General features: G+C 45.6%; 1 protein-coding gene across 1 annotated transcript in view; it reads left to right on the top strand.

Moving 5' to 3' along the window:
* Nucleotides 1–12,890, top strand: part of LOC126987416 (uncharacterized) — a 120,734-nt gene extending 107,844 nt beyond the window's left edge. Inside the window, exon 3 of the mRNA XM_050844387.1 lies at nt 12,373–12,890. Within this exon, the coding sequence (XP_050700344.1) occupies nt 12,373–12,617 (245 nt within the window). The 3' untranslated portion in view covers nt 12,618–12,890. The remainder of the gene's footprint in view (nt 1–12,372) is intronic.
* Nucleotides 12,891–26,506: the final 13,616 nt, after the last annotated feature.

Below are 26,506 nucleotides of genomic sequence, written 5' to 3' on the forward strand. Positions count from 1 at the left end.
AGCCGCCACCAGCCCTTTCTCTGCCCTCCGTTCACCTCCAGATCTTAGCCACGGCGTTGATAATTCCAACATGCTGCCATACTTGCAGGGTGCCGTGCCTGCTGCCATACTTGCAGGGTGCCGTGCCTGCTGCCATACTTGCAGGGTGCCGTGCCTGCTGCCATACTTGCAGGGTTCTGTGCCTGCTGCCATACTTGCAGGCTGCCGTGCCTGCTGCCAAACGTGTAGGGTGCCGTGCCTGCTGCCATACGTGCAGGGTGCCGTGCCTGCTGCCATACTTGCAGGCTGCCGTGCCTGCTGCCAAACGTGTAGGGTGCCGTGCCTGCTGCCATACGTGCAGGGTGCCGTTCTTGCTGCCAAACGTGCAGGGTGCCGTTCCTGCTGCCATACGTGCAGGGTGCCGTGCCTGCTGCCATACGTGTAGGGTGCCGTGCCTGCTGCCATACTTGCAGGGTGCCGTGCCTGCTGCCATACTTGTACGGTGCCGTGCCTGCTGCCATACCTGCAGGCTGCCGTGCCTGCTGCCAAACGTGTAGGGTGCCGTGCCTGCTGCCATACGTGCAGGGTGCCGTTCTTGCTGCCAAACGTGCAGGGTGCCGTTCCTGCTGCCATACGTGCAGGGTGCCGTGCCTGCTGCCATACGTGTAGGGTGCCGTGCCTGCTGCCGCCATACTTGCAGGGTGCCGTGCCTGCTGCCATACTTCAGGGTGCCGTGCCTGCTGCCATACTTGTAGGGTGCCGTGCCTGCTGCCATACTTGTAGGGTGCCGTGCCTGCTGCCATACTTGCAGGGTGCCGTGCCTGCTGCCATACTTGTAGGGTGCCGTGCCTGCTGCCATACTTGCAGGGTGCCGTGCCTGCTGCCATACTTTCAGGGTTCCGTGCCTGCTGCCATACTTGCAGGGTGCCGTGCCTGCTGCCATACGTGTATAGGGTGCCGTGCCTGCTGCCATACTTGCAGGGTGCCGTGCCTGCTGCCATACTTGCAGAGTGCCGTCCTGCTACCATACTTGCAGGGTGCCGTGCCTGCTGCCATACTTGCAGGGTTCCGTGCCTGCTGCCATACTTGCAGGTTGCCGTGCCTGTTGCCATACTTGTAGGGTGCCGTCCCTGCTGCCATACTTGCAGGGTGCCGTGCCTGTTGCCATACTTGTAGGGTGCCGTGCCTGCTGCCATACTTGCAGGGTGCCGTGCCTGCTGCCATACGTGTAGGGTGCCGTGCCTGCTGCCATACTTGCAGGGTGCCGTGCCTGCTGCCATACGTGCAGGGTGCCGTGCCTGCTGCCATACCTGCAGGGTGCCGTGCCTGCTGCCATACGTGCAGGGTGCCGTGCCTGCTGCCATACTTGCAGGGTTCCGTGCCTGCTGCCATACGTGCAGGGTGCCGTGCCTGCTGCCATACTTGCAGGGTGCCGTGCCTGCTGCCATACTTGCAGGGTGCCGTGCCTGCTGCCATACGTGCAGGGTGCCGTGCCTGCTGCCATACTTGCAGGGTGCCGTGCCTGCTGCCATACGTGCAGGGTGCCGTGCCTGCTGCCATACTTGCAGGGTGCCGTGCCTGCTGCCATACGTGCAGGGTGCCGTGCCTGCTGCCATACTTGCAGGGTGCCGTGCCTGCTGCCATACGTGCAGGGTGCCGTGCCTGCTGCCATACGTGCAGGGTGCCGTGCCTGCTGCCATACGTGCAGGGTGCCGTGCCTGCTGCCATACGTGCAGGGTGCCGTGCCTGCTGCTTTAGATCATAATTAGCAGATATAACGATATTTTATTCTTAACGAAATATATGATAAAATAGTTTCTAGAGATGGGACACTTCAAGCTTCACGTTCAATATGTAAAAATTGGATAATCAGATTTTTATCAAACTTTTTGGTTAATTACAATTTTCTTCTGATTATGTAGCACGAGCAGACTAACGGGAACTGGCAACACTGAAACCTGAGCGATGCGGTGCATGATAATTATTATATTGATACGAGTTATTGCCTGGTACCGTTAGTGATGACGTCCCTACGATGCCCTAGAATTTCTTAACTCCACCAGAACAAGTAATTTACACAAGATTGGTTTTACTGACGCGCTCGCACCTCGCATCTTACCCTACAAAACGCCCCTGCGGTGTCATGATATCAGTAGTATAGAGCCTTCGTTTATTACTAGCCATTTCGAACTTCTAGGCAAACCATAGAGAAGACTGGAAACATTAAGTGTGAAAATGGCTATGAATTAATTGCACGGACATGCTTGTGCGGCAAATACAGGTTTTATAATTCAGTAGGGCCAGAGTACGACACTTTGGGCTGAAGGTGTACGATGGTTGACTTGTTGGTCATGGCGGCGTTGTGGGAATCAACTCGCAGCCGTAAAATAGCTCGCAGAAAAAGGTGTTCAACTTGCATACTTTTTCTATATTTCACTCACTGCTGTCGTTTACTTGTCCTGCTTGGGCTCCAACACACGGCACAAACACCAGAGCAACACTTTTAATCATGAGGAGGCTTTACAACAAACGAATAGGGCAGATTTTAGGGAGAATTACCCCACGTAGATGTTCACTCAGTTCCTGCTCGTTTGGTCAGGTGTGTCCTTTTCCTGCGGGCAATATCAACCACGAAGCAAGAATAAGAGGAGGAAATCAGGGAAATGCAAAAAATAATGGCAGTGGAAAATGTCAGATATGCTGGGAGGGGAGAGAATTCAAGAGGAGGGGATCGAGGGAAGGGTGATATTAAACCTACCCCAAAATCTCTATTCCTATGCCTGACTATTACTCCTATCACTCCATTAGAGGTGAATTATCATGTTATCCGGCTGTGTATCGCCCAGTGGACAAAAAAATGGACATGACAGCGACTTATTTCTGCGAGGAGTTATTTCTCGTAGCAGCGGCACCAGCACGTTCAAACAGGGGATGGCCGCCGCGTCGTGTTAGGGCAGTGTTTCTTAAGTGTGGTCCGCGGACCCCCAGGGGTCCGTGGAATGTTCCAAGGGGTCCGCAGGATAATTTTTAATATCGATTTCAGTCAAATTTTCTGCCAAAACGTCATAAATTCCTATTTTTGTAGCACCAAATCCTGATGGCTTTTTACAGTGGCTAAGTCACATTGGGATGGAAGTAATTTAAGTAATGCCGCCTTCCTCCCTTGGGGTGAAATCCTCAACGAAATTCCGAAAAAGACACACACAAAAAAACAACTTTATAGAAGGCAGTGGTGTTTATGATTTGGCAACATTGTACTGACTGATGCCCGGTGGTGGTGCGGCCGCCCGCCACATATCAGTTGACGTTAGGCTGCTGTGAGGAACATACGGCAGTTGCTTGTGCTCCTCTTTGTAGGTAAGAAAATCATCTGGATGCTTATGACAACATACTGATTTTTTAGATGCCATTTGTTAAACGTTATTACCTACCTTTTTGAGATTAGAATTTCGAATACTAGACCTCGTGTTGTAATCTCAGTATATTATGACCTGCAAACACTTTCAAACTCAAGAGGAAAATTATAATAATAAAGGGTCCGCTACATGAGTAATTTTAATAAAAGGGGTCCGCTGCACAAAAAAGTTTAAGAAACACTGTGTTAGGGGCTATTATTTTTTATAGTATTGCCTTCCCAGCAAGTCTTAAGTGGCGGCTCTGACGTAGACAGCCCGCTAGACCCTGTTGCCACGTCTCCAACTGACCTCGCACACCGTACCTCTCACACCCTTCTCTCTCTCTCTCTCTCTCTCTCTCTCTCTCTCTCTCTCTCTCTCTCTCTCTCTCTCTCTGTGTGTGTGTGTGTGTGTGTGTGTGTGTGTGCGAAAGAGAGAAAAGTGGGGGTGTACTTTCATTCGGGGAGTATGGTGCACGACAATGCATAATAATAATAATAATAATAATAATAATAATAATAATAATAATAATAATATTAATAATAAACCTCTTACAAAATCGCAGCAAGACTCTGCCCCTTGGGTGGTGTGGAAATAAGGTCAAAGTGTAGTATTTTGGTGTTCTCAGCGAGCACTCGATCCTTCCCCACTGCCTGGCCATCCCCAGCGGCACCTCACCATTCACCTGCATGACTCACACAGACTTTGCTTGACGGTCCTGGCATTCCATATACAGGTACAGTCTCCATATTTTATCATAATTATGCCGTATGGCTGACATTGACGGCAGATGGCAGACACACACTAAAAAATGGCAGAAATGCGATAATTAAAGCAGGCAGGGCAACTGGCAACTGCGGTGTGTTGGGTTGAGAAGAGCGTGACAACGCCGCGGCGGCAACGCTGCCAAGTGTTGTACAAATTTCTTTGTATTCACTCACAGATAGAGAATCAATCCTAAAAAACATATTTGTTTTAATACTAGAGTGAGAGAGAAAGAGAGAGACACGGGGAGAGAGAGAGAGAGAAGGGTGTGAGAGGCACGGTACGCGAGGTCAGGTGGAGACCTAGCACCAGTGTCTAGCGGCTGTCTACGTCAGAGCCGCCACTTAAGATTTGCCGGACTTATAGTACTCCTGCATACTAACCCAGCACACGGCGGGCACGGCAGCGGGGCACGTGTGGGCAAGTGACAGCCTCCGGGGACACTTCCTGGACAGTACTTCTATTTTTGTGGTAATTTCGGTGTTTGAAATAATGTGTTTCTGTCGCATAACATTCTGGCGCTACTCCATTTATTATATTTTATTCCCCCGAGAGAGAGAGAGAGAGAGAGAGAGAGAGAGAGAGAGAGAGAGAGAGAACACCCCAGAGAGAGAGAGAGAACCCCCCAGAGAGAGAGGGAGAGAACCCCCCAGAGAGAGAGAGAGAGAACACCCCAGAGAGAGAGAGAGAACACCCCAGAGAGAGAGAGAGAGAGAGAGAGAGAGAGAGAGAGAGAGAGAGAGAGAGAGAGAGATTTTGGAGAGAGTGGAGAGAGAGAGAGCTAACCTAAGTAGCCTAACCTAGCGTAACCTTCCTAACAGCTCTGCCCTGCTCTCACATCTCATCTCTGCATGCTGAATAAATATAAACTAACCTAACTTAAGGGAACCGTCAGTAGATTTCTATATTCAAAACTATTGAACAAAAAAATTTACTCGCATGTCTTTTAGACCTGAATGATGTGAGGATATTACAGAAGTTTCAAAGGATTTTGATGAATAAAAATAAAAAATATATGAAAAAAATGTTTTTACAATTTTGAAAATTTTCAATTCCATTCAGTTACTCACATACTTAGGATAAATTTTTACATAGATATAAAACTTGCAAGTGTTGAAACAAAAATAAAGAGCCAGATTTTTCAGTTTCTTTTATTTATTTTTTTTTTTTTTCACTCATGTTTAATCCGGTACCAACGACGGGCCAAATTTGTGACTTTACTGTGTACCAGCGACGGGCCAAATTTGTGACTTTAAGGTGTATAAACGACGGGCCAAATTTGTTACTTTACTGTAGCAGCGACGGGCCAAATTTGTGACTTTACTGTGTAACAACGACAGGCCAAATTTGTGACTTTACTGTGTAGCAGCGACAGGCCAAATTTGTGACTTTACTAATAACAGCGGACAGGCCAAATTTGTGACTTTACTGTGTAGCAACGACGGGCCAAATTTGTGACTTTACTGTGTAGCAACGACAGGCCAAATTTGTGACTTTACTGTGTAGCAATGACGGGCCAAATTTTTTACTTTACTGTGTAGCAGTGATGGGCCAAATTTGTGACTTTACTGTGTAGCAGTGATGGGCCAAATTTGTGACTTTACTGTGTAGCAGTGATGGGCCAAATTTGTGACTTTACTGTGTAGCAGTGATGGGCCAAATTTGTGACTTTACAGTGTATGATAAGAATGGTGTGACTTTACTGTGTAGCAGTGATGGGCCAAATTGTGACTTTACTGTGTAGCAGTGATGGGCCAAATTTGTGACTTTACTGTGTAGCAGTGATGGGCCAAATTTGTGACTTTACCGTGTAGCAACGACGGGCCAAATTTGTGACTTTACCGTGTAGCAACGACGTGCCAGATTAGTGACTTTACAGTGTAGCTGTGATGGGCCAAATTTGTGACTTTACTGTGTAGCAGTGATGGGCCAAATTTGTGACTTTACTGTGTAAGCAGTGATGGGCCAAATTTGACTTTACTGGGTAGCAGTGATGGGCCAAAGTTGTGACTTTACCGTGTAGCAGAGACAGGCCAAATTTGTGACTTTACTGTGTAGCAGTGATGGGCCAAATTTGTGACTTTACCGTGTAGCAACGACGGGCCAAATTTGTGACTTTACCGTGTAGCAACGACGGGCCAAATTTGTGACTTTACCGTGTAGCAACGACGGGTCAAATTTGTGACTTTACCATGTAGCAACGACGGGCCAAATTTGTGACTTTACTATGTAGCAACGACGGGCCAAATTTGTGACTTTACCATGTAGCAACGACAGGCCAAATTTGTGACTTTACCATACCATTAGCAACGACGGGCCAAATTTGTGACTTTACTGTGTACAACGACGGCCAAATTTGTGTCTTTACCGTGTAGCAGTGACGGGTCAAATTTGTGGCTTTACTGTGTAGCAGCGATGGGCCAAATTTGTGGCTTTACCGTGTACCAGCAACGGGCCAAATTTGTGGCTTTACTGTGTAGCAGCGACGGGCCAAATTTGTGGCTTTACCGTGTACCAGCAATGGGCCAAATTTGTAGCTTTACTGTGTACCAGCGACGGGCCAAATTTGTGGCTTTACCGTGTAGCACCGACGGGCCACATTTGTGGCTTTACCGTGTACCAGCAACGGGCCAAATTTGTGGCTTTACTGTGTACCAACGACAGGCCAAATTTGTGGCTTTACCATGCACCACTGACAGGCCAAATTTGTGTCTTTACCTTGTAGCTGCGACAGGCCAAATTTGTGGCTTTATCGTGTAGCAGTGACAGGCCAAATTTGTGGCTTTACCATGTACCAGTGACAGGCCAAATTTGTGGCTTTACCGTGAAGCAGCGACGGGCCAAATTTGTGGCTTTACCGTGTAGCAGCGACAGGCCAAATTTGTGGCCTTACGTGCACGAATGACGCCAAATTTGTGGCTTTACCGTGTACCGACGGGCAAATTTTGCCATGTTATAAACCCCCCAAAATAGATGATACATAAACTGTCCACAAATGCGTTGATATATATTATGAAATGGTTTGCATGTGTGATGATTTTTTCTCATTTCTCTTGCTTAGAGGTGCAGCTACCGGGTTAAATCTAATTCCCCGTGGTGCCGGACACTGGGAGTTTTACTGTGTAGAAAATTTGAAGTAGAGTTGTTGTAGTTTTATGGCCCACTGTGCTCACCTTGACTCCCCATGGTTCCCGGGTACTGGGGCTGCTACTGTGTGTGTGGAAAATGTTGAGTAGAATCATTGCAGTATTACGGTCCACTGTGCTCACCTTGACTCCCCATGGTTCCCGGGTACTGGGGCTGCTATTGTGTGTGTGGAAAATGTTGAGTAGAATCATTGCAGTATTACGGTCCACTGTGCTCACCTGACTCCCCATGGTTCCCGGGTACTGGGGCTGCTACTGTGTGTGTGGAAAATGTTGAGTAGAATCATTGCAGTATTACGGTCCACTGTGCTCACCTTTATCACGATGGTGGTTTGCTTTAAGCCATCAGTTAACCCCTTGACTGTGGATTTCCTACAAGAAGACACCACCAAGCTACAGGAGTGGAACAAAAAGTGACTGATACAATTCAATAAAGAAAAATGTAAAGTCATGCACCTTTGCAGTGGATATCCAGCATACTAATACCACATGGGAAACACTCCACTATCCACCACAGAGGCAGAGAAAGACATGGGAGTACATGTTTTCAGGCTACCAGTGAAGGTCAAATCCATGCCAATCACAGCGGACTGGTTAATTACTGAGTCATTTCATGAAGGTTTCCACTTGTATATTGCATCAGAATGTATTACCACCATAGCAAATTAGCACGTGTGGGGAGGTGGTGGCTGAGTTGACAGAGTGACGGCGCCGCGTTCAGGAGGACGCGAGTTCAATCCCCGCCCGGTGCCACCAAGCTGGGATTTTTCAGCCTCTGCCGAGTGGCTTAAAACTATCCACATGCTGTCCAGAAGACCACCTATCAACCCAGACTCTAGATTCTAGGATTAAAGATGAGCTCTGGGAGGGCAGCATGAGCCAATGCAAGATGGCGCCACTATAAACACTTGCCTGCGCCAGAACGGGCTGACCATCAGGCCCCACCTACAGGAGGAAAGCCTTCGGGCAATCATCAGGCCCCACCGGGAAGAAGCCTTCGGCAATGCATAGGCCGGCACGTAAAAAACACTTAAGCATTGTTTCGGGACACCTAAATTGACGTACAGATAATAAATTGTAAGGAGAAATTTTCCTTTGTTAAAAGCTTTATTTAACCCGTCCGCTGCGATTAACACTGATTCCACTTTCCCTGGTAACCTATGCTCCCAGGTCTTTCTCTGCCTCTGTGGTGGATAGTGGAGTGTTTCCCATGTGGTATTGGTGTGCTGGATATCCCCTCCCAAGGTGCAGGACTTTACATTTTTCCTCATTGAATTGTAGCAGCCACATTTTTTAATTTTTATTTTATTTATTTATTTATTGTCTTATAACGTCGCGGCCTATTGCGCCGGTAGGCTTCTTCCCGGTGGGGCCTGATGATTGGCCGAAGGCTTCTTCCCGGTGGGGCCTGATGATTGGCGAAGGCTTCTTCCCAGTGGGGCCTGATGATTGGCAAGGCTTCTTCAGTGAGGCCTGATGATTGGCCTGATGATTGGCCGAAGTGGGGCCTGATGGTCGGCTCAGCCCGTTCTGGCGCAGGCGAGTCTTTATAGTGGCGCCATTCTGCATTGGTCTGGCTGCCCCCGAGCCCATCTAATAATCCTAGAATCTAGAGTCTGGGTTGATAGGTGGTCTTCTGGACAGCATGTGGGTAGTTTGGCCACTTGATGGAGGCTGAAAATCTCCTGAACGCGGCACCACTCTGTCGACTCAGCCACCGCCTCCATTCCTGTAGCTTGGTGATGTCTTCTTGTAGAAATCTGCAGTCAAGGGTCAAACATCAGTTACTGTAGTGCGACATTTCCACCTATAGTCTGTTCACTTAAGTCCGACCCAAGCTGCCAACATAAACCTAAGCGTGTTTGCAAGCCGAGTGCTGATTGGCTACTGCTATGGCTTCCAAGTTTTCTTTAACCTCTGTTTGTGTTTATCTCACGCAGCACTTTCTGCTCTTCTGCACTGTGCTTACGAACACGCTTAGGTTTATGTTGTCAGCTTGGGGCAGACTTAACCCTTTCCTTGCGGCGTGCGGACGCAACTATCCCCTCAGGCGCAGTCGGGGAGCCCAATGGGGGGTCTCTTTTAACCTCTGTATCTCAGAAACTATTCATCACAGCTAAAAACCAAAAACACCATTGGAAAGAGGAGGTCCAGATCTATAGGAGTCGGTTATGTATGCCTCTCTTGCGAACGTACATGCACGTTCAGGGTGTTGAGTGTTAACACTTACGTCGGTGCGTGCGGGATGATCAGCCGTATTGAGGGAACTGCAGACATCTTTTCTTCAGATTCTGGCAAGGGAGTTTTGCCAGCTGCAATATTTACAACTATTTGGTCATAGAATCAGTCAGGTGATGGGTGAAGCTATGCAAAAATGCCGCTATATTGGGCAAGAACATCCACCAGTTACTCGTCCGTAGATTTGCGCTGGGCTGATATGATTTTCCACCAAATTTGGTGGAGAATCCACTCAATTGGCAATCCTGTGTTGTGAGAATTAGTGTTGGAACACTCTCATACGCGGGAGATTTGAGCGCGGGTGGAGCTCGCAGCGAGGGTTTAGCACCACCAGCAAATACGCCTAACGCTCGCTGTGAGCGTTTAGCAATGAAAGGGTTAAGTGAGCAGATTATAGTACAGCTACAGACAGGGATATTGATTCACCTGACTATGAAACTGTGATTCAGGAACTCAACACCTCCTTGTCCCACAGCAAGTGTCCTCTCCTCCTCCCCTCTCTTCTCCTCCCCCCTCCCCTCTCTCCACTCTCCTACCCCTTGAGACTTGCAGTGCAGAAGGAGGCTACCACATCACTGCCAGCATAGAGTAAGGTGCAGGAGGAAGCAGGTATACATTACAAGAGGTCTCGCCAAGACTCGTGAATCAGTGGTAAGGAAGCTCTCTGTGTCTTGGTGCAGATCCCGCCCCAGCTGCTGGACACCATTCAGTTCCCCGAGGAGTACATGGGAGCCCTGCGAATCACAATGATGGCGGTAGACATCCGGAAGTGCTTCCATCTGATCTTTGAGGACGACACGTTTAGGCAGGTGGATCTCTTCAACCCTAGTGAGTATTTTTATGTATTTACTTATTTATGTGTCTTGTGTTTCACCTGTGGCACTGGTAGGCTTTCTTGGTGGGGCCTGGTGGTTAGCCCCAGTCTTTTATGGTGCAGGCAAGTGTTTATAGTGATGCCTTCTTGCCTGACTCGTGATGCCCCTTGGAGCTCATCTTTGATCCTCTTTTTGGGGGAATCTAGAATCCAGGTTGATAGGTGGTCTTCAGGACAGCATGTGGGTAGTCTGAGGCCACTCGGCGATGACTGAAAAGTGTCAGCCTCCACCTCCTCGGCAGCAAGGGTCTCCAAGAGCTTGATCACACAAACCATCACCATCACTGTCAGCCATTACTAGTCTGCCGCAGAACAAAGACCTTTCCCAAAGCTCTCCACCCCTCTGTTAGTGCACACCATTCTACTCTGGTAAATGCTCTCATCTTGTCTCCAGCTGGCCCTCTGCCTGCCCTGGCTCATCTTAATGTCTCTGGGTTGGCACTGTTATCAAAGGTATCATACCAATGCCCAAGAAATGTTAAGAGAAGTCAGTCCAGCAAAAGACCAAGAGGAGAGATGAGATGAGAGCATTGGCCAGGCCGGGACAGAGAACACTGTGGCAGATCTTAGCAGCCTCCTGCCTGAGCTGCTTCCATTGCTGTGAGGAAGGTGTGAAGGGCAGGATAAACTACTCTCTGGAAGGTCAAAAGGGAGTTTATAAATTGCCTGGAGTCTACAGGGTGGATAAAGAATGGAAGGGTATTAACCCGGTAGCAGTGACGGCTCAAATTTGTGGCTTTACCGTGTAGCAGCGACGGGCCAAATTTGTGGCTTTACCGTGTAGCAGTGACAGCTCAAATTTGTGGCTTTACCGTGTAGCAGTGACAGCTCAAATTTGTGGCTTTACCGTGTAGCAGCGACGGGACAAATTTGTGGCTTTACCGTGTAGCAGTGACGGCTCAAATTTGTGGCTTTACCGTGTAGCAGTGACGGGCCAAATTTGTGGCTTTACCGTGTAGCAGTGACAGCTCAAATTTGTGGCTTTACCGTGTAGCAGTGACAGCTCAAATTTGTGGCTTTACCGTGTAGCAGCGACGGGACAAATTTGTGGCTTTACCGTGTAGCAGCGACGGCTCAAATTTGTGGCTTTACCGTGTAGCAGTGACAGCTCAAATTTGTGGCTTTACCGTGTAGCAGTGACGGGACAAATTTGTGGCTTTACCGTGTAGCAGTGACGGCTCAAATTTGTGGCTTTACCGTGTAGCAGCAACGGGACAAATTTGTGGCTTTACCGTGTAGCAGTGACGGCTCAATTTTGTGGCTTTACCGTGTAGCAGCGATGGGACAAATTTGTGGCTTTACCGTGTAGCAGCGACGGGACAAATTTGTGGCTTTACCGTGTAGCAGCGACGGGCCAAATTTGTGCCATGATATAAACCCTCCAAAATAGATGATGCATAATCTGATCACAAATGCTTTGATATATATTATGAAATGGTTTGTGTGAGGGTGATTTTTTCTCATTTTTCTCGCTTAGAGGGACCATTAAGAAACATGATCCCTGCTGCTACCGGGTTAAGGCTGTCAGTCAGTTTTCTGGGGCTGAAAGCTGCATAAGAAACTCACACAGTTCATACAACATCTTGCAGTACAGTTTACTTGGTGTGTGTTCTTATCTATTTTGTTTAGAACATAAGGAGTCTGCAAGAGGCTGGTTGGCCTACACAAGACAGCTCCTGTAAGCCTAACCCCACGTAACCTCACTATCCATAAATGTATCCAACCTCTTCCTAAATGTATCTGTGTGGCTAAGTAAAGGCAACCCAGGTGTATGTTAGCGGGCTCTTTTTTTTGTACTTTTTTGTTGCCCTTGAGCCGTGTCCTTTGATGTAAAACAAACCTTCCCATGGGTGTCATACTATAGTTGTGCCTTCATCAACAATGCCGTCGCTGTTGGCACCGTAATCCCACTGCTACAGTTTGTATTGTGTCGCCGGGTGTAAGTTCTGTAATATTTCACTGCTGTTTGTTTCAGAGCCTAAGAGGAGCAGGAGATTCTTCGCACTGATCTATGACTTCTTGGTGTTCACGGACAGCGTGTTCAAGGAAGTGGAGGAGCGGGAAGAAAAGGTAATGTGGAGACCTCGTTATTTTGCAAAGCCGTACAGAGTTAGAGCAGAGAGCACAACAAAGTGTAGGATAAGGTTAGGGGAGGAGAGAGTGGAGGAGGTGACTGAGGTGAAATGTTTAGGGACAGTTGTATGTAAGCATGGAAGGTGAGGTGAGGGAAAGAGCAGTGAAGGGCAGACAGGTGGTGGGTGCATTGGGGAGAGTTGTGAGAGGAAGAAGTGTGAGCATGGCGGTAAAGAGGGGAACAAGGAACAGTATTATCCTGCCAACTCTGTCGCATGCATCAGAGACGTGGACATGGAGTGCAGCGCAGCAATCAAGAATACGTGCAGTGGAAATGAGTTGTACAAGAGGTGCGTGTGGTGTGTCAGGATGGCATGGAGGAAGTAATGGAAGTGTGTGTGAGAGGTTTGGTATGGGTGTGATAGTGAAGGGAGTGGATTGTGGAGTGGGTGGTGCGCTGAGATGGTTTGGTATGGGTTGACAGTGAAGGGAGTGGAGTGTGGAGTGCGTGGTGCACTGAGATGGTTTGGTATGGGTTGACAGTGAAGGGAGTGGAGTGTGTGTGGAGTGGGTGGTGCGCTGAGATGGTTTGGTATGGGTTGACAGTGAAGGGAGTGGAGTGTGTGTGGAGTGGGTGGTGCGCTGAGATGGTTTGGTATGGGTTGACAGTGAAGGGAGTGGAGTGTGTGGAGGGGGGGGGGCGCGGAGATGGTTTGGTATGGGTTGACAGTGACGGGAGTGGAGGGAGTGTGGAGTGGGTGGTGCGCTGAGATGGTTTGGTATGGGTTGACAGTGAAGGGAGTGGAGTGTGGAGTGGGTGGTGCACTGAGATGGTTTGGTATGGGTTGACAGTGAAGGGAGTGGAGTGTGGAGTGGGTGGTGCGCTGAGATGGTTTGGTATGGGTTGACAGTGAAGGGAGTGGAGTGTGGAGTGGGTGAAGCGTGGTGCACTGAGATGGTTTGGACACATGATGAGAATGGGGGAGAATGAATTTGTGAAGAGTGTACGAGGGAAGGATTGAGGGAGGGGAAGACCGCCTGTGAAGTGGATCAGTAGGGTGAGTGAGTATTGGAGCGAGGGAGTTGGAAGTAGCAGGATTGAGTGTGCTGAGATGGAGTGCCAGAACAGGGAGAGATGGAGGCACTTCTGCCGCAAACACCTGTGCCCCTGGAGGGGAGTTCCCACGAGGGAGCAGGACGTCAGAGATGTAGACCGACAGATAGATAGTCATTATCATGGATCACGGAGTAGGAACCTGCCAACTGCCCACCCACTTGTACAAGTCACTCTGGCTGTCTGGGTGTGAGGCACCTGGTGCACTTACAGGTGCCTGGGCAGATGCTGTGCCAGAGGTGCTTCACGGGGACTGTTGCCGAGTGCTTCCTGCCAGGCCAGTTTCTTTACTCTCAGGGTGGCTGCTGTGTGTACAGATGTGGAAGGATTCTTATGGGGAACTTTCATATGGATTGGACATACAATTTATGAGAGAATGCAAAGAAAATAAACTATTTGAAAACTATTAATGTGATAGGCTCACTTAATTTCAGTCAGTTATATTGACAGAAGTATACATACCATTAGGTTGATGGTTTTCATTAAAGAACATTTTGAATCTTCTTTATATTTTGAGGTTCAGAATTGTGTTTGTTTTTGACATAAACATTCATGACTGCCTGCTCCAAGGGCCATGCAGGTGGGCAGCGCTGTGCCACCCTCCCTCGCTGCGGGGACTGGCTGCCTCCATTTGTTCCTTTTAGGGCTGTGAGGCAAAGTACTAACATACTTTATTTTAGTAATCCAGATAATTTTGTACAAAAATATAGTTGAGGAGAAAAAAAAGATTAAGAGGAAATGTAAGAGGATTAAGGGGTTTAGAAGGGTCTAACCCTTTCCATACGGTGTCGGCGTCGCTGGAGTGAAGGGTTAACTGTAGCAACAAGTCCATAATTTGGGTAACGGCAGCACAAGCTGCAGCAGCCATTACTTTTGCAGTCGGCGCCACATGGATACAGACCGACTGGTTTGTTTACGTTGTGGATATGGGCAGCCGACCTTGGCCGTGTGATGCACACCCAGAAAAGTTGGAGTTTCCGGTTGGTTCTACCGCCAACACAGTTGGAGGAAAAAGGCCCAGTGTGACACCGCCTTTACCTGCAAAGCAAAACTGCTCCGCTACAAACCTGGCAGCCTCAATTTCTGCTGCCAGTGATGTGTGTTTGAGCATTATATGGGTTTGATTGAGCCCATGTATTGACTGTGTCAAGTTGGTGTTTGGGAAAAAATAAATGCAGAATACATGTTGGTGCTTGGTGAACCGGAAACACTCGTCTGCGAGATTGGGAAGCTGTTTGGAAGACAACCTGCACCAGTACTGTGTTTTGCAGTCTGTCTGTGTCTGCTGGTGACACAGTGCTCACTGCAGAAAATGAAAGTGACTTACCATCTTTGGTTAGTGTTTTTGATAGTGTCTGTAAAAGGAGAAAGCTGAAAGTAAATGTCAACAAAATACTCCACCCATCTGTTTTGTGTGTTTGAATCAATGTGTGTGTGCATCAGTGTGTGTGTGTGTGTGTGTGTGTGTGTGTGTGTGTGTGCATCAGTGTGTGTGTGTGTGTGTGTGTGTGTGTGTGTGTGTGTGTGTGTGTGTGTGTGTGTGTGTGTGTGTGTGTGTGTGTGTGTGTGTGTGTGTGTGTGTGTGTGTGTGTGTGTGTGTGTGTGTGTGTGTGTGTGTGTGTGTGTGTGTGTGTGTGTGTGTGTGTGTGTGTGTGTGTGTGTGCATCAGTGTGTGTGTGTGTGTGTGTGTGTGTGTGTGCATCAGTGTGTGTGTGTGTGTATTTACCTAGTTGTAATTTTACAGGGCCTGAGCTACACTCGTGTGGTCCCGTCTCCATATCTGTACTTGTCAATTTTCCAAAATAGATGATGCATAAACTGATCCCAAATGCGTTGATATATTTTATGAAATGCTTTGTGTGAGTGATGATTTTTTCTCATTTTTCTTGCTTAGAGGGACCTTTAACCCAGTAACAGCGGGGATCGTGTTTCTTAATGGTCCCTCCAATCGAAAAAAATGAGAAAAAATCACCCCTCACACAAACCATTTCATAATATATATCAAAGCATTTGTGATCAGATTATGTATCATCTATTTTGGGGGTTTATATCATGGCACAAATTTGGCCCATCGCTGCTACACGTTAAAGCCACAAATTTGGCCCGTCGCTGCTACACATTAAAGCCACAAATTTGGCCCGTCGCTGCTACACGTTAAAGCCACAAATTTGGCCCATCGCTGCTACACATTAAAGCCACAAATTTGGCCCATCGCTGCTACACATTAAAGCCACAAATTTGGCCCGTCACTGCTACTGGGTTAAGAAACATGATCCCCGCAGCTACTGGGTTAATACCATGGTCCTAGAGCCCAAATAGTTGACCTTCCTGCCTAATATGAGGACCAGGACTAAAACCAGAAGCAGGGTACTGAAGTGGCGCTCAATGACCACCAACATCAGGAGCCGGTTCGCCAGTCCACCACAGAGTTATTGCAATCGCCCGAACCAATCTACTTTCTCCACAATGATCCGTTACTTGAACTTACTTCCACTCAAGTGCCGGATACTATAGAGACTTCCCATGTGGTTACCTAAAATTTCCTCCTTTTTATATCAATGCCAATCACTACACAAGGCACTTTCCTGGTATTCTGTGTGCACTGTAGCCTGGAGATGATGGAACAAGAGTCGGCAGGGTGGAGAGGTAGGAAGGAAAGTTTGGTTTAGTCGGCGCAACATCTGTGGTCATATGCCGGAGAGAGACAGAAGGGGAAGGAATTATAGGAGAAGGGAACAGACCCCAGGAGACGGGACACAACCCCCGATTAATACCTGGTACCCATTCACTGCTGGGTGGACAGGGGCGTAGGGTATCGGAAAGCTGCCCAAAATTTTTCAACTCCACCTGAATTGAACCCGGGCTCTCAATTGTGAGCTGAGTGTGCTAACCACTGCACCAAAGCCCTCGTAGGTGGAAGGAGTATTTGGAGGGCGGAACAAGTGGAACAGCGGTGCAGATTGCAACTGGAAAGAAAGAATGATTAGAGAAAGTGGAGAGCAAGCTGTAAATATGCTGGAGGAAGAGTGGATTGAAAAAAAAATGTAGAGTGGAGAAGTGGAGTAGATTGAAAGTGGAGAGAAAGAGTATGATTAGAGAAAGTGGAGAGTAAGTATAATATGATGGAACAAGAGTGGAGTGAGAAGTGGAGTAAGATGAGAAGTAGAGTGGAGAAGTGGTGCAGATTGAAAGTGGAAACGAAGAGAAATAGTGGAGTAGGTGGACTAGGTGGAGTAGACGGCACTTGAAAGAAACTAGACTTGTGAAATAAACTGTAGCTAGAAACTTTACGTACATGTTAAAGAGAAAATGCAACTGTAACAAGGTGGAGCAGGCGGACGTGGAGGAGTGGAGTGTGGAGGAAGTGGTCTATGTGGAGTATTGGGGGTAAAGGGAAGAGAACAGCTAGAAATTACAGTAGAGAGGTGGAGCAAGTGGCGTATAGAAGGGTGGAGGTGGAGTGATGGTATGTGGAATGAGTGGAGAGGGACAGATTGGTAAGTGGAGTTTTGAGAAGATTGAACTGGAGAAGATAAGCAACTGGAAAGGTGGAAGAGTAGTCAACAATAATAGAAGTGGAAGAGGAGTATGTGGAGAGGTGGAAGAGAAGTGGAAAAAGGTGGAAAGGGAGGGAATTTGAGTGGAGGAAAGGAAGGGAATTTGAGTGGAAAGGAAGGGAATTTGAGTGGAATGGAAGGGAATTTGAGTGGAATGGAAGGGAATTTTAGTGGAAAGGAAGGGAATTTGAGTGGAAAGGAAGGGAATTTAAGTGGAAAGGAAGGGAATTTGAGTGGAGGAAAGGAAGGGAATTTGAGTGGAAAGGAAGGGAATTTGAGTGGAAAGGAAGGGAATTTGAGTGGAAAGGAAGGGAATTTGAGTGGAAAGGAATGGAATTTGAGGGAAAGGAAGAATTTGAGTGGAGGAAAGGAAGGGAATTTGAGTGGAAAGGAAGGGAATTTGAGTGGAAAGGAAGGGAATTTGAGTAGAATGGAAGGGAATTTGAGTGAAATGGAAGGGAATTTGAGTGGAAAGGAAAGGAATTTGAGTGGAAAGGAAGGGAATTTGAGTGGAGGAAAGGAGGGTAATTTGAGTGGAATGGAAGGGAATTTGAGTGGAATGGAAGGGAATTTGAGTGGAAAGGAAGGGAATTTGAGAGGAGGAAAGGAAGGGAATTTGAGTGGAAAGGAAGGGAATTTGAGTGGAAAGGAAGGGAAGAAGAGGTGAGGAAAGGAAGTGAATTTGAGTGGAAAGGAAGGGAATTTGAGTGGAAAGGAAGGGAATTTGAGTGGAATGGAAGGAAATTTGAGTGGAAAGGAAGGGAATTTGAGTGGAAAGGAAGGGAATTTGAGTGGAATGGAAGGAAATTTGAGTGGAAAGGAAGGGAATTTGAGTGGAAAGGAAGGGAATTTGAGTGGAAAGGAAGAAATTTGAGTGGAAAAAGGAAGGAATTTGAGTGGAAAGGAAGGAATTTGAGTGGAAAGGAAGGAATTTGAGGAAAGGAAGGAAATTTGAGTGGAAAGGAAGGGAATTTGAGTGGAAAGGAAGGGAATTTGAGTGGAAAGGAAGGGAATTTGAGTGGAATGGAAGGGAATTTGAGTGGAAAGGAAGGGAATTTGAGTGGAAAGGAAGAGAATTTGAGTGGAAAGGAAGGGAATTTGAGTGGAGGAAAGGAAGGGAATTTGAGTGGAAAGGAAGGGAATTTGAGTGGAAAGGAAGGTAATTTGAGTGGAAAGGAAGGGAATTTGAGTGGAAAGGAAGGGAATTTGAGTGGAAAGGAAGGGAATTTGAGTGGAAAGGAAAGGAATTTGAGTGGAAAGGAAGAGAATTTGAGCGGAGGAAAGGAAGGGAATTTAAGTGGAGGAAAGGAAGGGAATTTGAGTGGAGGAAAGGAAGGAATCTGAGTGGAAAGGAAGGGAATTTGAGTGGAAAGGAAGAAATCTGAGTGAAAGGAAGATAATTTGAGATGAAAGGAAGGGAATTTGAGTGGAAAGGAAGGGAATTTGAGTGGAAAGGAAGGGAATTTGAGTGGAAAGGAAGCGAATTTGAGTGGAAAGGAAGGGAATTTGAGTGGAAAGGAAGGGAATTTGAGTGGAAAGGAAGAGAATTTCAGTGGAAAGGAAGAGAATTTCAGTGGAAAGGAAGGGAATTTGAGTGGAAAGGAAGAGAATTTCAGTGGAAAGGAAGGAATTTCAGTGGAAAGGAAGAGAATTTCAGTGGAAAGGAAGAGAACTTCAGTGGAAAGGAAGAGAATTTGTGGAAGGGAATTTGAGTGGAAAGGAATTGTATTTTATTGTAAAGGAAGATAATTTGAGTGGAAAGGAAGAGAATTTGAGTGGAAAGAAAGAGAATTTGAGTGGAAAGGAAGAGAATTTGAGTGGAAAGGAAGAAGAGAATTTGAGGAAAGGAAGGGAATTTGAGATGGAAAGGAAGAAATTTGAGTGAAAGGAAGAGAATTTGAGTGGAAAGGAAGGAATTTGAGTGGAAAGGAAGAGAATTTGAATGGAAAGGAAGGAATTTGAGTGGAAAGGAAGAGAATTTGAGGAAAGGAAGGGAATTTGAATGGAAAGGAAGGAATTTGGAGGAAAGGAAGGGAATTTGAGTGGAATGGAAGGGAATTTGAGTGGAGGAAAGGAAGAGAATTTGAGTGGAGGAAAGGAAGAGAATTTGAGTGGAGGAAAGGAAGAGAATTTGAGTGGAGGAAAGGAAGGGAATTTGAGTGGAATGGAATGGAATTTGAGTGGAAGGGAATTGAGGAAGGAAGGAATTTGAGTGGAAAGGAAGGAATTTGAGTGGAAAGGAAGGGAATTTGAGTGGAAAGGAAGGAATTTGAGTGGAGGAATGGAAGGAATTTGGAGGAAAAGGAAGGAATTTGAGTGGAAAGGAAGAATTTGAGTGGAAAGGAAGGGAATTTGAGGAATGGAAGGAATTTGAGTGAAAGGAAGGAATTTGAGTGGAAAGGAAAGGAATTTGAGTGGAAAGTAAGGGAATTTGAGTGGAAAGGAAGGGAATTTGAATGGAGGAAACGAAAGGAATTTGAGTGGACAGGAAGGGAATTTGAGTGGGAAGGGAAGGAATTTGAGTGGATAGGAAGGGAATTTTAGTGGAAAGGAAGGGAATTTGATTGGAAAGGAAAGGAATTTGAGTGAATGGAAGAGAATTTGAGTGGAATGGAAGGAATTTGAGTGGAAAGGAAGGAATTTGAGGAGGAAGGTAATTTGAGTGGAAAAGAAGGGAATTTAAGTGAAGGAAAGGAAGGGAATTTGAGTGGAAAGGGAGGGAATTTGAGTGGAAAAGAAGGGAATTTAAGTGAAGGAAAGGAAGGGAATTTGAGTGGAAAGGAAGGGAATTTGAGTGGAAAGGAAGGGAATTTGAGTGGAAAGGAATGGAATTTGAGTGAAGGAAGGAATTTGAGGAAAGGAAGGAATTTTGAGTGGAAAGGAATGAAGGAATTTGAGTGGGAAAGGAAGGGAATTTGAGTGGAAAGGAAGGAATTTGAGTGGAAAGGAAGGAATTTGAGTGGAAAGGAAGGAATTTGAGTGGAAGAAGGAAAGGAAGGGAATTTGAGTGGAAAGGAAGGAATTTGAGAGGAAAGGAAGGAATTTAGAGGAAAGGAAGGGAATTTGAGGAAAGGAGAATTTGAGTGGAAAGGGAAGGAATTTGAGTGGAAAGGAAGGAATTTGAGTGGAAAGGAAGGAATTTGAGTGAAAGGAAGGAATTGAGTGGAGGAAAGGAAGGGAATTTGAGTGGAAAGGAAGGGAATTTGAGAGGAAAGGAATGGAATTTGAGGAAAGGAAGAATTTGAGTGGAAAGGAAGAGAATTTGAGGAAAGGAAGGAATTTGAAGTGGAAAGGAAGGAATTTGAGTGGAAAGAAAGAGAATTTGAGTGGAAAGGAAGAGAATTTGAGTGCAAAGGAAGAGAATTTGAGTGGAGGAACGGAAGAGAATTTGAGTGGAAAGGAAGGGAATTTGAGGAAAGGAAGAGAATTGAGGAGGAAGGGAATTGAGTGGAAAGGAAGAGAATTTGAGTGGAAAGGAAGAGAATTTGAGTGGAAAGGAAGAGAATTTGAGTGGAAAGGAAGGGAATTTGAGTGGAAAGGAAGGGAATTTGAGTGGAAAGGAAGAGAATTTGAGTGGAGGAAAGGAAGAGAATTTGAGTGGAGGAAAGGAAGGGAATTGAGTGGAAAGGAAGGGAAATTGAGTGGAAAGGAAGAGAATTTGAGTGGAGAGGAAGAGAATTTGAGTGGAAAGGAAGGGAATTTAAGAGGAAAGGAAGGGAATTTGAGTGGAAAGGAAGAGAATTTGAGTGAATGAAGAAAGAAGAGTGGAAAGGAAGGGAATTTGAGTGGAAAGGAATGGAATTTGAGTGGAAAGGAAGGGAATTTGAGTGGAAAGGAAGGGAATTTGAGTGGAAAGGAAGGGAATTTGAGTGGAAAGGAAGAGAATTTGAGTGGAAAGGAAGGGAATTTGAGTGGAAAGGAAGGGAATTTCAGTGGAAAGGAAGGGAATTTCAGTGGAAAGGAAGGGAATTTCAGTGGAAAGGAAGGGAATTTGAGTGGAAAGGAAGGGAATTTGAGTGGAAAGGAAGGGAATTTGAGTGGAAAGGAAGAGAATTTGAGTGGAAAGGAAGAGAATTTGAGTGGAAAGGAAGAGAATTTGAGTGGAAAGGAAGAGAATTTGAGTGGAAAGGAAGAGAATTTGAGTGGAGGAAAGGAAGGGAATTTGAGTGGAAAGGAAGAGAATTTGAGTGGAAAGGAAGAGAATTTGAGTGGAAAGGAAGAGAATTTGAGTGGAAAGGAAGAGAATTTGAGTGGAAAGGAAGAGAATTTGAATGGAAAGGAAGGGAATTTGAGTGGAAAGGAAGGGAATTTGAGTGGAAAGGAAGGGAATTTGAGTGGAAAGGAAGGGAATTTGAGTGGAGGAAAGGAAGGGAATTTGAGTGGAAAGGAAGGGAATTTGTGTGGAGGAAAGGAAGAGAATTTGAGTGTAAAGGAAGGGAATTTGAATGGAAAGGAAGGGAATTTGAGTTAAAAAGGAAGAGAATTTGAATAGAAAGGAAGGAATTTGAGTGAAACGAAGGAGAATTTTAGAGAAAGGAAGGGAAATTGAGAAGTGGAAGGGAATTTGAGGAATGGAAGGAATTTGAGGAAAGGAAGGGAATTTGAGGGAAAGGAAGGAATTGAGGTGAAAGGAAGGGAATTTGAAGGAAAGGAAGGAATTTGAGTGGAATGAAGGGAATTAGAGTGGAAAGGAAGGAATTTGAGTGAAGGAAGGGAATTTGAGGAAAGGAAGGAATTTGAGGAAAGGAAGGGAATTTGAGAGAAAGGAAGGGAATTTGAGGAGTGGAAAGGAAATTTGAGAGAAAGGAAGGAATTTGAGGGAAAGGAAGGAATTTGAGTGGAAAGGAAGGAATTTGGAGTGGAAGGAGGAATTTGAGTGAAAGGAAGGAAATTTGAGGAAAGGAAGGAATTTGAGTGGAAAGGAAGGAATTTGAGTGGAAAGAAGAGAATTTGAGTGGAAAGGAAGGAATTTGAGTGGAAAGGAAGGAATTTGAGTGGAAGGAGGGAATTTGAGGAAGGAAGGAATTTGAGTGGAAAGGAAGAGAATTTGAGTGAAAGGAAGGAATTTGAGGGAAGGAGGAATTTGGAAGTGGAAAGGAAGAAATTTGAGTGAAAGGAAGGGAATTTGAGTGGAAAGGAAGGAATTTGAATGAAAGGAAGGAAATTGAGTGAAAGGAAGGGAATTTGAGTGGAAAGAAAGGGAATTTCAGTGGAATTTAAGGGAATTTGAGTGGAGGAAAGGAAGGAAATTGGAGTGGAAAGGAAGGAATTGAGTGAGGAAAAAGGAAAGGAATTTGAGTGAAGAAAGGAAGGAATTGGAGGGAAAGGGAATTTGAGTGGAGGAAAGGAAGAGAATTTGAGGAGGAAAGGGAAGGAATTTGAGTGGAAAGAAGGGAATTTGAGTGGAATGGAAGGAATTGGAGTGAAAGGAAGGGAATTTGGAGGAGGAAAGGAAGGGAATTTGAGTGGAATGGAAGGGAATTTGAGTGGAAGGGAAGGAATTTGAGGAGGAAAGGAAGGAATTTGAGGGAATGAAGGAATTTGAGTGGAAGGAAGGGAATTTGAGGGAAAGGAAGGAATTTGAGTGGAATGGAAGGAATTTGAGTGGAAGGGAAGGAATTTGAGTGGAGGAAGGGAATTTGAGTGGAAAGGAAGGAATTTGAGTGGAAAAGAAGGAATTTGAGGAAAGGAAGGAATTTGAGTGGAGGAAAGGAAGGAATTTGAGGAAAGGAAGGAATTTGAGTGGAGGAAAGGAAGGAATTTGTGTGGAAGGGAAGGGAATTTGAGTGGAATGGAAGGGAATTTGAGTGGAAAGGAAAGGAATTTGAGTGGAGGAAGGGAATTTGAGTGGAAAGTAAGGGAATTTGAGTGGAAGGGAAGGGAATTTGAGTGGAGGAAAGGAAGGGAATTTGAGTGGAAAGGAAGGGAATTTGAGTGGAAAGGAAGGGAATTTGAGTGGAAAGGAAGGGAATTTGAGTGGAAAGGAAGGGAATTTGAATGGAAAGGAAGGGAATTTGAGTGGAAAGGAAGGGAATTGGAGTATTTAAAATTCAGCCATGCACATGTTGCGTTTCTAAAAGTGCCAGATGATAGGAAAGTATATGCTAAGTATGGCAGGGCGGTTTGTGGTAACGACCGTCATCATGTTCACAGTGGCGGTCACGGAATAGGGTGGCAGGGCCATAAGGGGTAAGGGTGGGGGGTCACGATCCAAGTAGGGGCAAGTAGGTAAAAGAAAATGCAAGTAAACAATATATAAATAAATAAATCACAGGGGGAAGGCGATAGGAATATGGAGAGGGAGGTTGTGGGATGGTATTAAAAGGTCAGTGCAGACAACGATAGGGTGTAGAGACATGATGGGTGGACATGATGCTGCTGGCGTACACCCAGGACACTCAAAAATGGAAGCCATGCCGGTTAGCACAAAGCATGTTAATAGTTGTACCATCACACTATATAGGGCGGTATCACAAGGCACTTCTCTTCTCCACATTGACTATTTCCTCTAAAGGTCAAAGAATGGATGAATCGGGTCCTAATGAGTGTTTCTTTGAGTTCATGCTACTGAGAGGAAGGATCAAAACTACCACCAGGGTCATGAAACGCATTGATGGAAATGCCGTCAACCATACGAAAGCCTTGTCAAATATGTGAACTTAAGTGGCGCAAATGTTTTTAAAATACGACCCATAGTATGTATTTCCTGGGGTTGATGGCAGGCTCCTCCTTCTCCTTTGCTGCACACTCCAACAACAAACTATCTTGCCATACCCAGCATATACTTTCCAATTATGAGAGAGAGAGAGAGAGAGAGAGAGAGAGAGAGAGAGAGAGAGAGAGAGAGAGAGAGAGAGAGAGAGAGAGATTTACATAGATTTACATGAAAATCAGACCACATTAGGACCCATGGTCCAGACTTGGTGGTCTGTCCCTAAAACCTAAGTGATTTTACATTAATCAGAAGACTCCAAACGTTGCATTTCTACTCTAGTTGATATTAAGTTGAAGGAAGTGACGGTTTAACGAGCTTTTTTGAAGGAGCCAATCGTGTTACACTGGACCACTGATGATGGGAGTTATTCCATTCTCGCACTACAAATTTGGTGAAGAAAATTTGGTGCAGTCTGAATTTACTTGTCTACATCTGAGTTTTACGCCATTGTTCCTCGTGCGCAAAGTGTCATCGATCATAAACAATGCTGATCTGTTCACATTCGTGAAACCATTAAGTATTTTAAAACATTCGATCAGTTTTCCTCGGAGGCGACGTTTCTCAAGAGAGAACATGTTAAGGGTAGAAAGCCTTTCCTTCTTCATAGGATTTGTTGCAAGGAAGGAGGATCATTTTCGCTGCCCGACGCTGAACACCTTCTAATTTAGCAATATCCTTGTGCATGGTGGGGAGACCAAAACTGTACCGCATATTCCGGGCTCTGACTAAATGTTGTAGAGCGGGAGTATTACATCTTTATTCTTGAATACAAAGTTTCTTTTAATGAAGCCCAACATTCTGTTCGCTTTATTTGCTGCATCGATGCATTGCTGTGAGAATTTGAGGTTTGACGCGATTTTGACCCCAAGTCTTTGACGCATTGAACGCTTTTGAGTTTAACGCCGCGCATTTCGTATTCGAACTTCTTATTCCTCGTTCCAACTTGAAGGACCTGGCACTTGTCTACGTTAAAGGGCATCTCCATCTATCCGACCGTTGAAATTTTTGCAAAATCCTCTTGGAGGCTTTGCCTGTCTTCGCCAGTGAGAACCGAGTTGCCAATCTTTGTGTCGTCTGCAAATTTACTAATGCGGTTATTGAGTCCAACATCCACGTCGTTGATGTAAATAATGAAGCACTGGGCCAAGGACCGAGCCCTGGAGGACGCCACTAGTGACAGGCGCCCACTCTGAGTTAAATCCGTCGATCACTACTCTTGTTGTCTGTTGCTTCAACCAATTCGCGATCCATTGGTTTACTTGACCGTCAATACCTATTTGCTTTAATTTGTAAAGTAATTTATGATGCGGGACTTTATCAAACGCTTTCTGAAATCAAGATAGACTACGTCCAGTGATTTGGTTACGTCATAAACAGTGAAGAGGTCGTTATAAAAGGTTAATAGGTTTGATAGGCAGGATCTTTTGTTTCGGGAAGCCATGTTGTGAGTCCCCAATCAATGAGTGGCTTTCAAGGTAATTCACAATTTTGTCTCTAATTATGCCCTCAAGTAGCTTACACCTACAACCGAAGTTAGACTAATGGGCCTGTAATTACTTGGTACTTTTTGTCTCCTTTCTGAAAATCGGTGTCACGTTAGCCTTTTTCCAATCTGAAGGGACGATGCCTTGTCGCAAGGACATATTGAATACGGTTGTGAGGAGGAGAGTATCTTTGTTTCTTTCAGCAGAGTTGGATATACTTTGTCAGGTCCAGGACTTTTTATTTGTTTTAAGTGAATGGAGAGCTTTAAGGACTTCATCGGTTGTTATTTCAAAATTAGGCAATGCATGCTCGAGATTTATAATAGTACTGGTGTTGGTGGTAGCGAGAGGAAGACTAAGTTAGTATTAAACACCGAGGAAAAGTAATTGTTTAAGAGGTTTGCAATGTGTTGGCTGTCAGTCACTAGTGCACCGTCGCTGTTTGTTAAAGGTCCAATACCACTTTTAATCGCCTTCTTGTTGTTTATGTAACTGAAGAAAGATTTTGGATTATTTTTACAGTTGGCTGCAATATTTTCTTCTGCATCTACGCTTTTCTGACCTACTAGTCTTTTTACTCGTCGCCCGGCATCATTATAAAAGTCTAATGTTTTCGGGCGTGCTTTGTCTTTTCTTTAACCTGTAAAACAATTTTCTCTCATTGACTGATTGTTTAATTTCGCTATTAAACCACGGTGGGCTTTTATTAGTGTTAATTCGCTTCTCGCAACAAGGGGACGAATGTGTTCTGCTGGAGGAGGCGGATTTTTATGTTTGAAGCCAGGCTTTCTACGTTGCCGTCATCTGATAGTTGTATTTCTGTTAGTTTTGTCGGATTTCACGAAGTTAGCTCTTTGAAATTGGGCACCTTTACTTTATTTTCAGTCACTGACGATTGAGCTTTAATGTCGACGCGCACCAATTTATGATCGCAAGAACCGAGGCGTTCTCTCACCGTGACACTACTGACCAGGGTTATCTTGGGTTGTTATAACAAGGTCGAGTATATTATTTTGTCGAGTTGGCTCAGAAACCATTTGGCTTAGATAATTTTCTTCAGAAATTCGATCATTCTATGTGACTCGCCTTCTGTACCTGACAGTGTCGCCCAGTCGATATGGGGAGGTTAAAGTCTCCTCTATATCAGTGAGTCGCTGTTATTAAGT

The sequence above is a fragment of the Eriocheir sinensis genome, chromosome 64 (assembly GCF_024679095.1).
Source record: "Eriocheir sinensis breed Jianghai 21 chromosome 64, ASM2467909v1, whole genome shotgun sequence".
Classification (NCBI taxonomy): Eukaryota; Metazoa; Arthropoda; class Malacostraca; order Decapoda; family Varunidae; genus Eriocheir; species Eriocheir sinensis.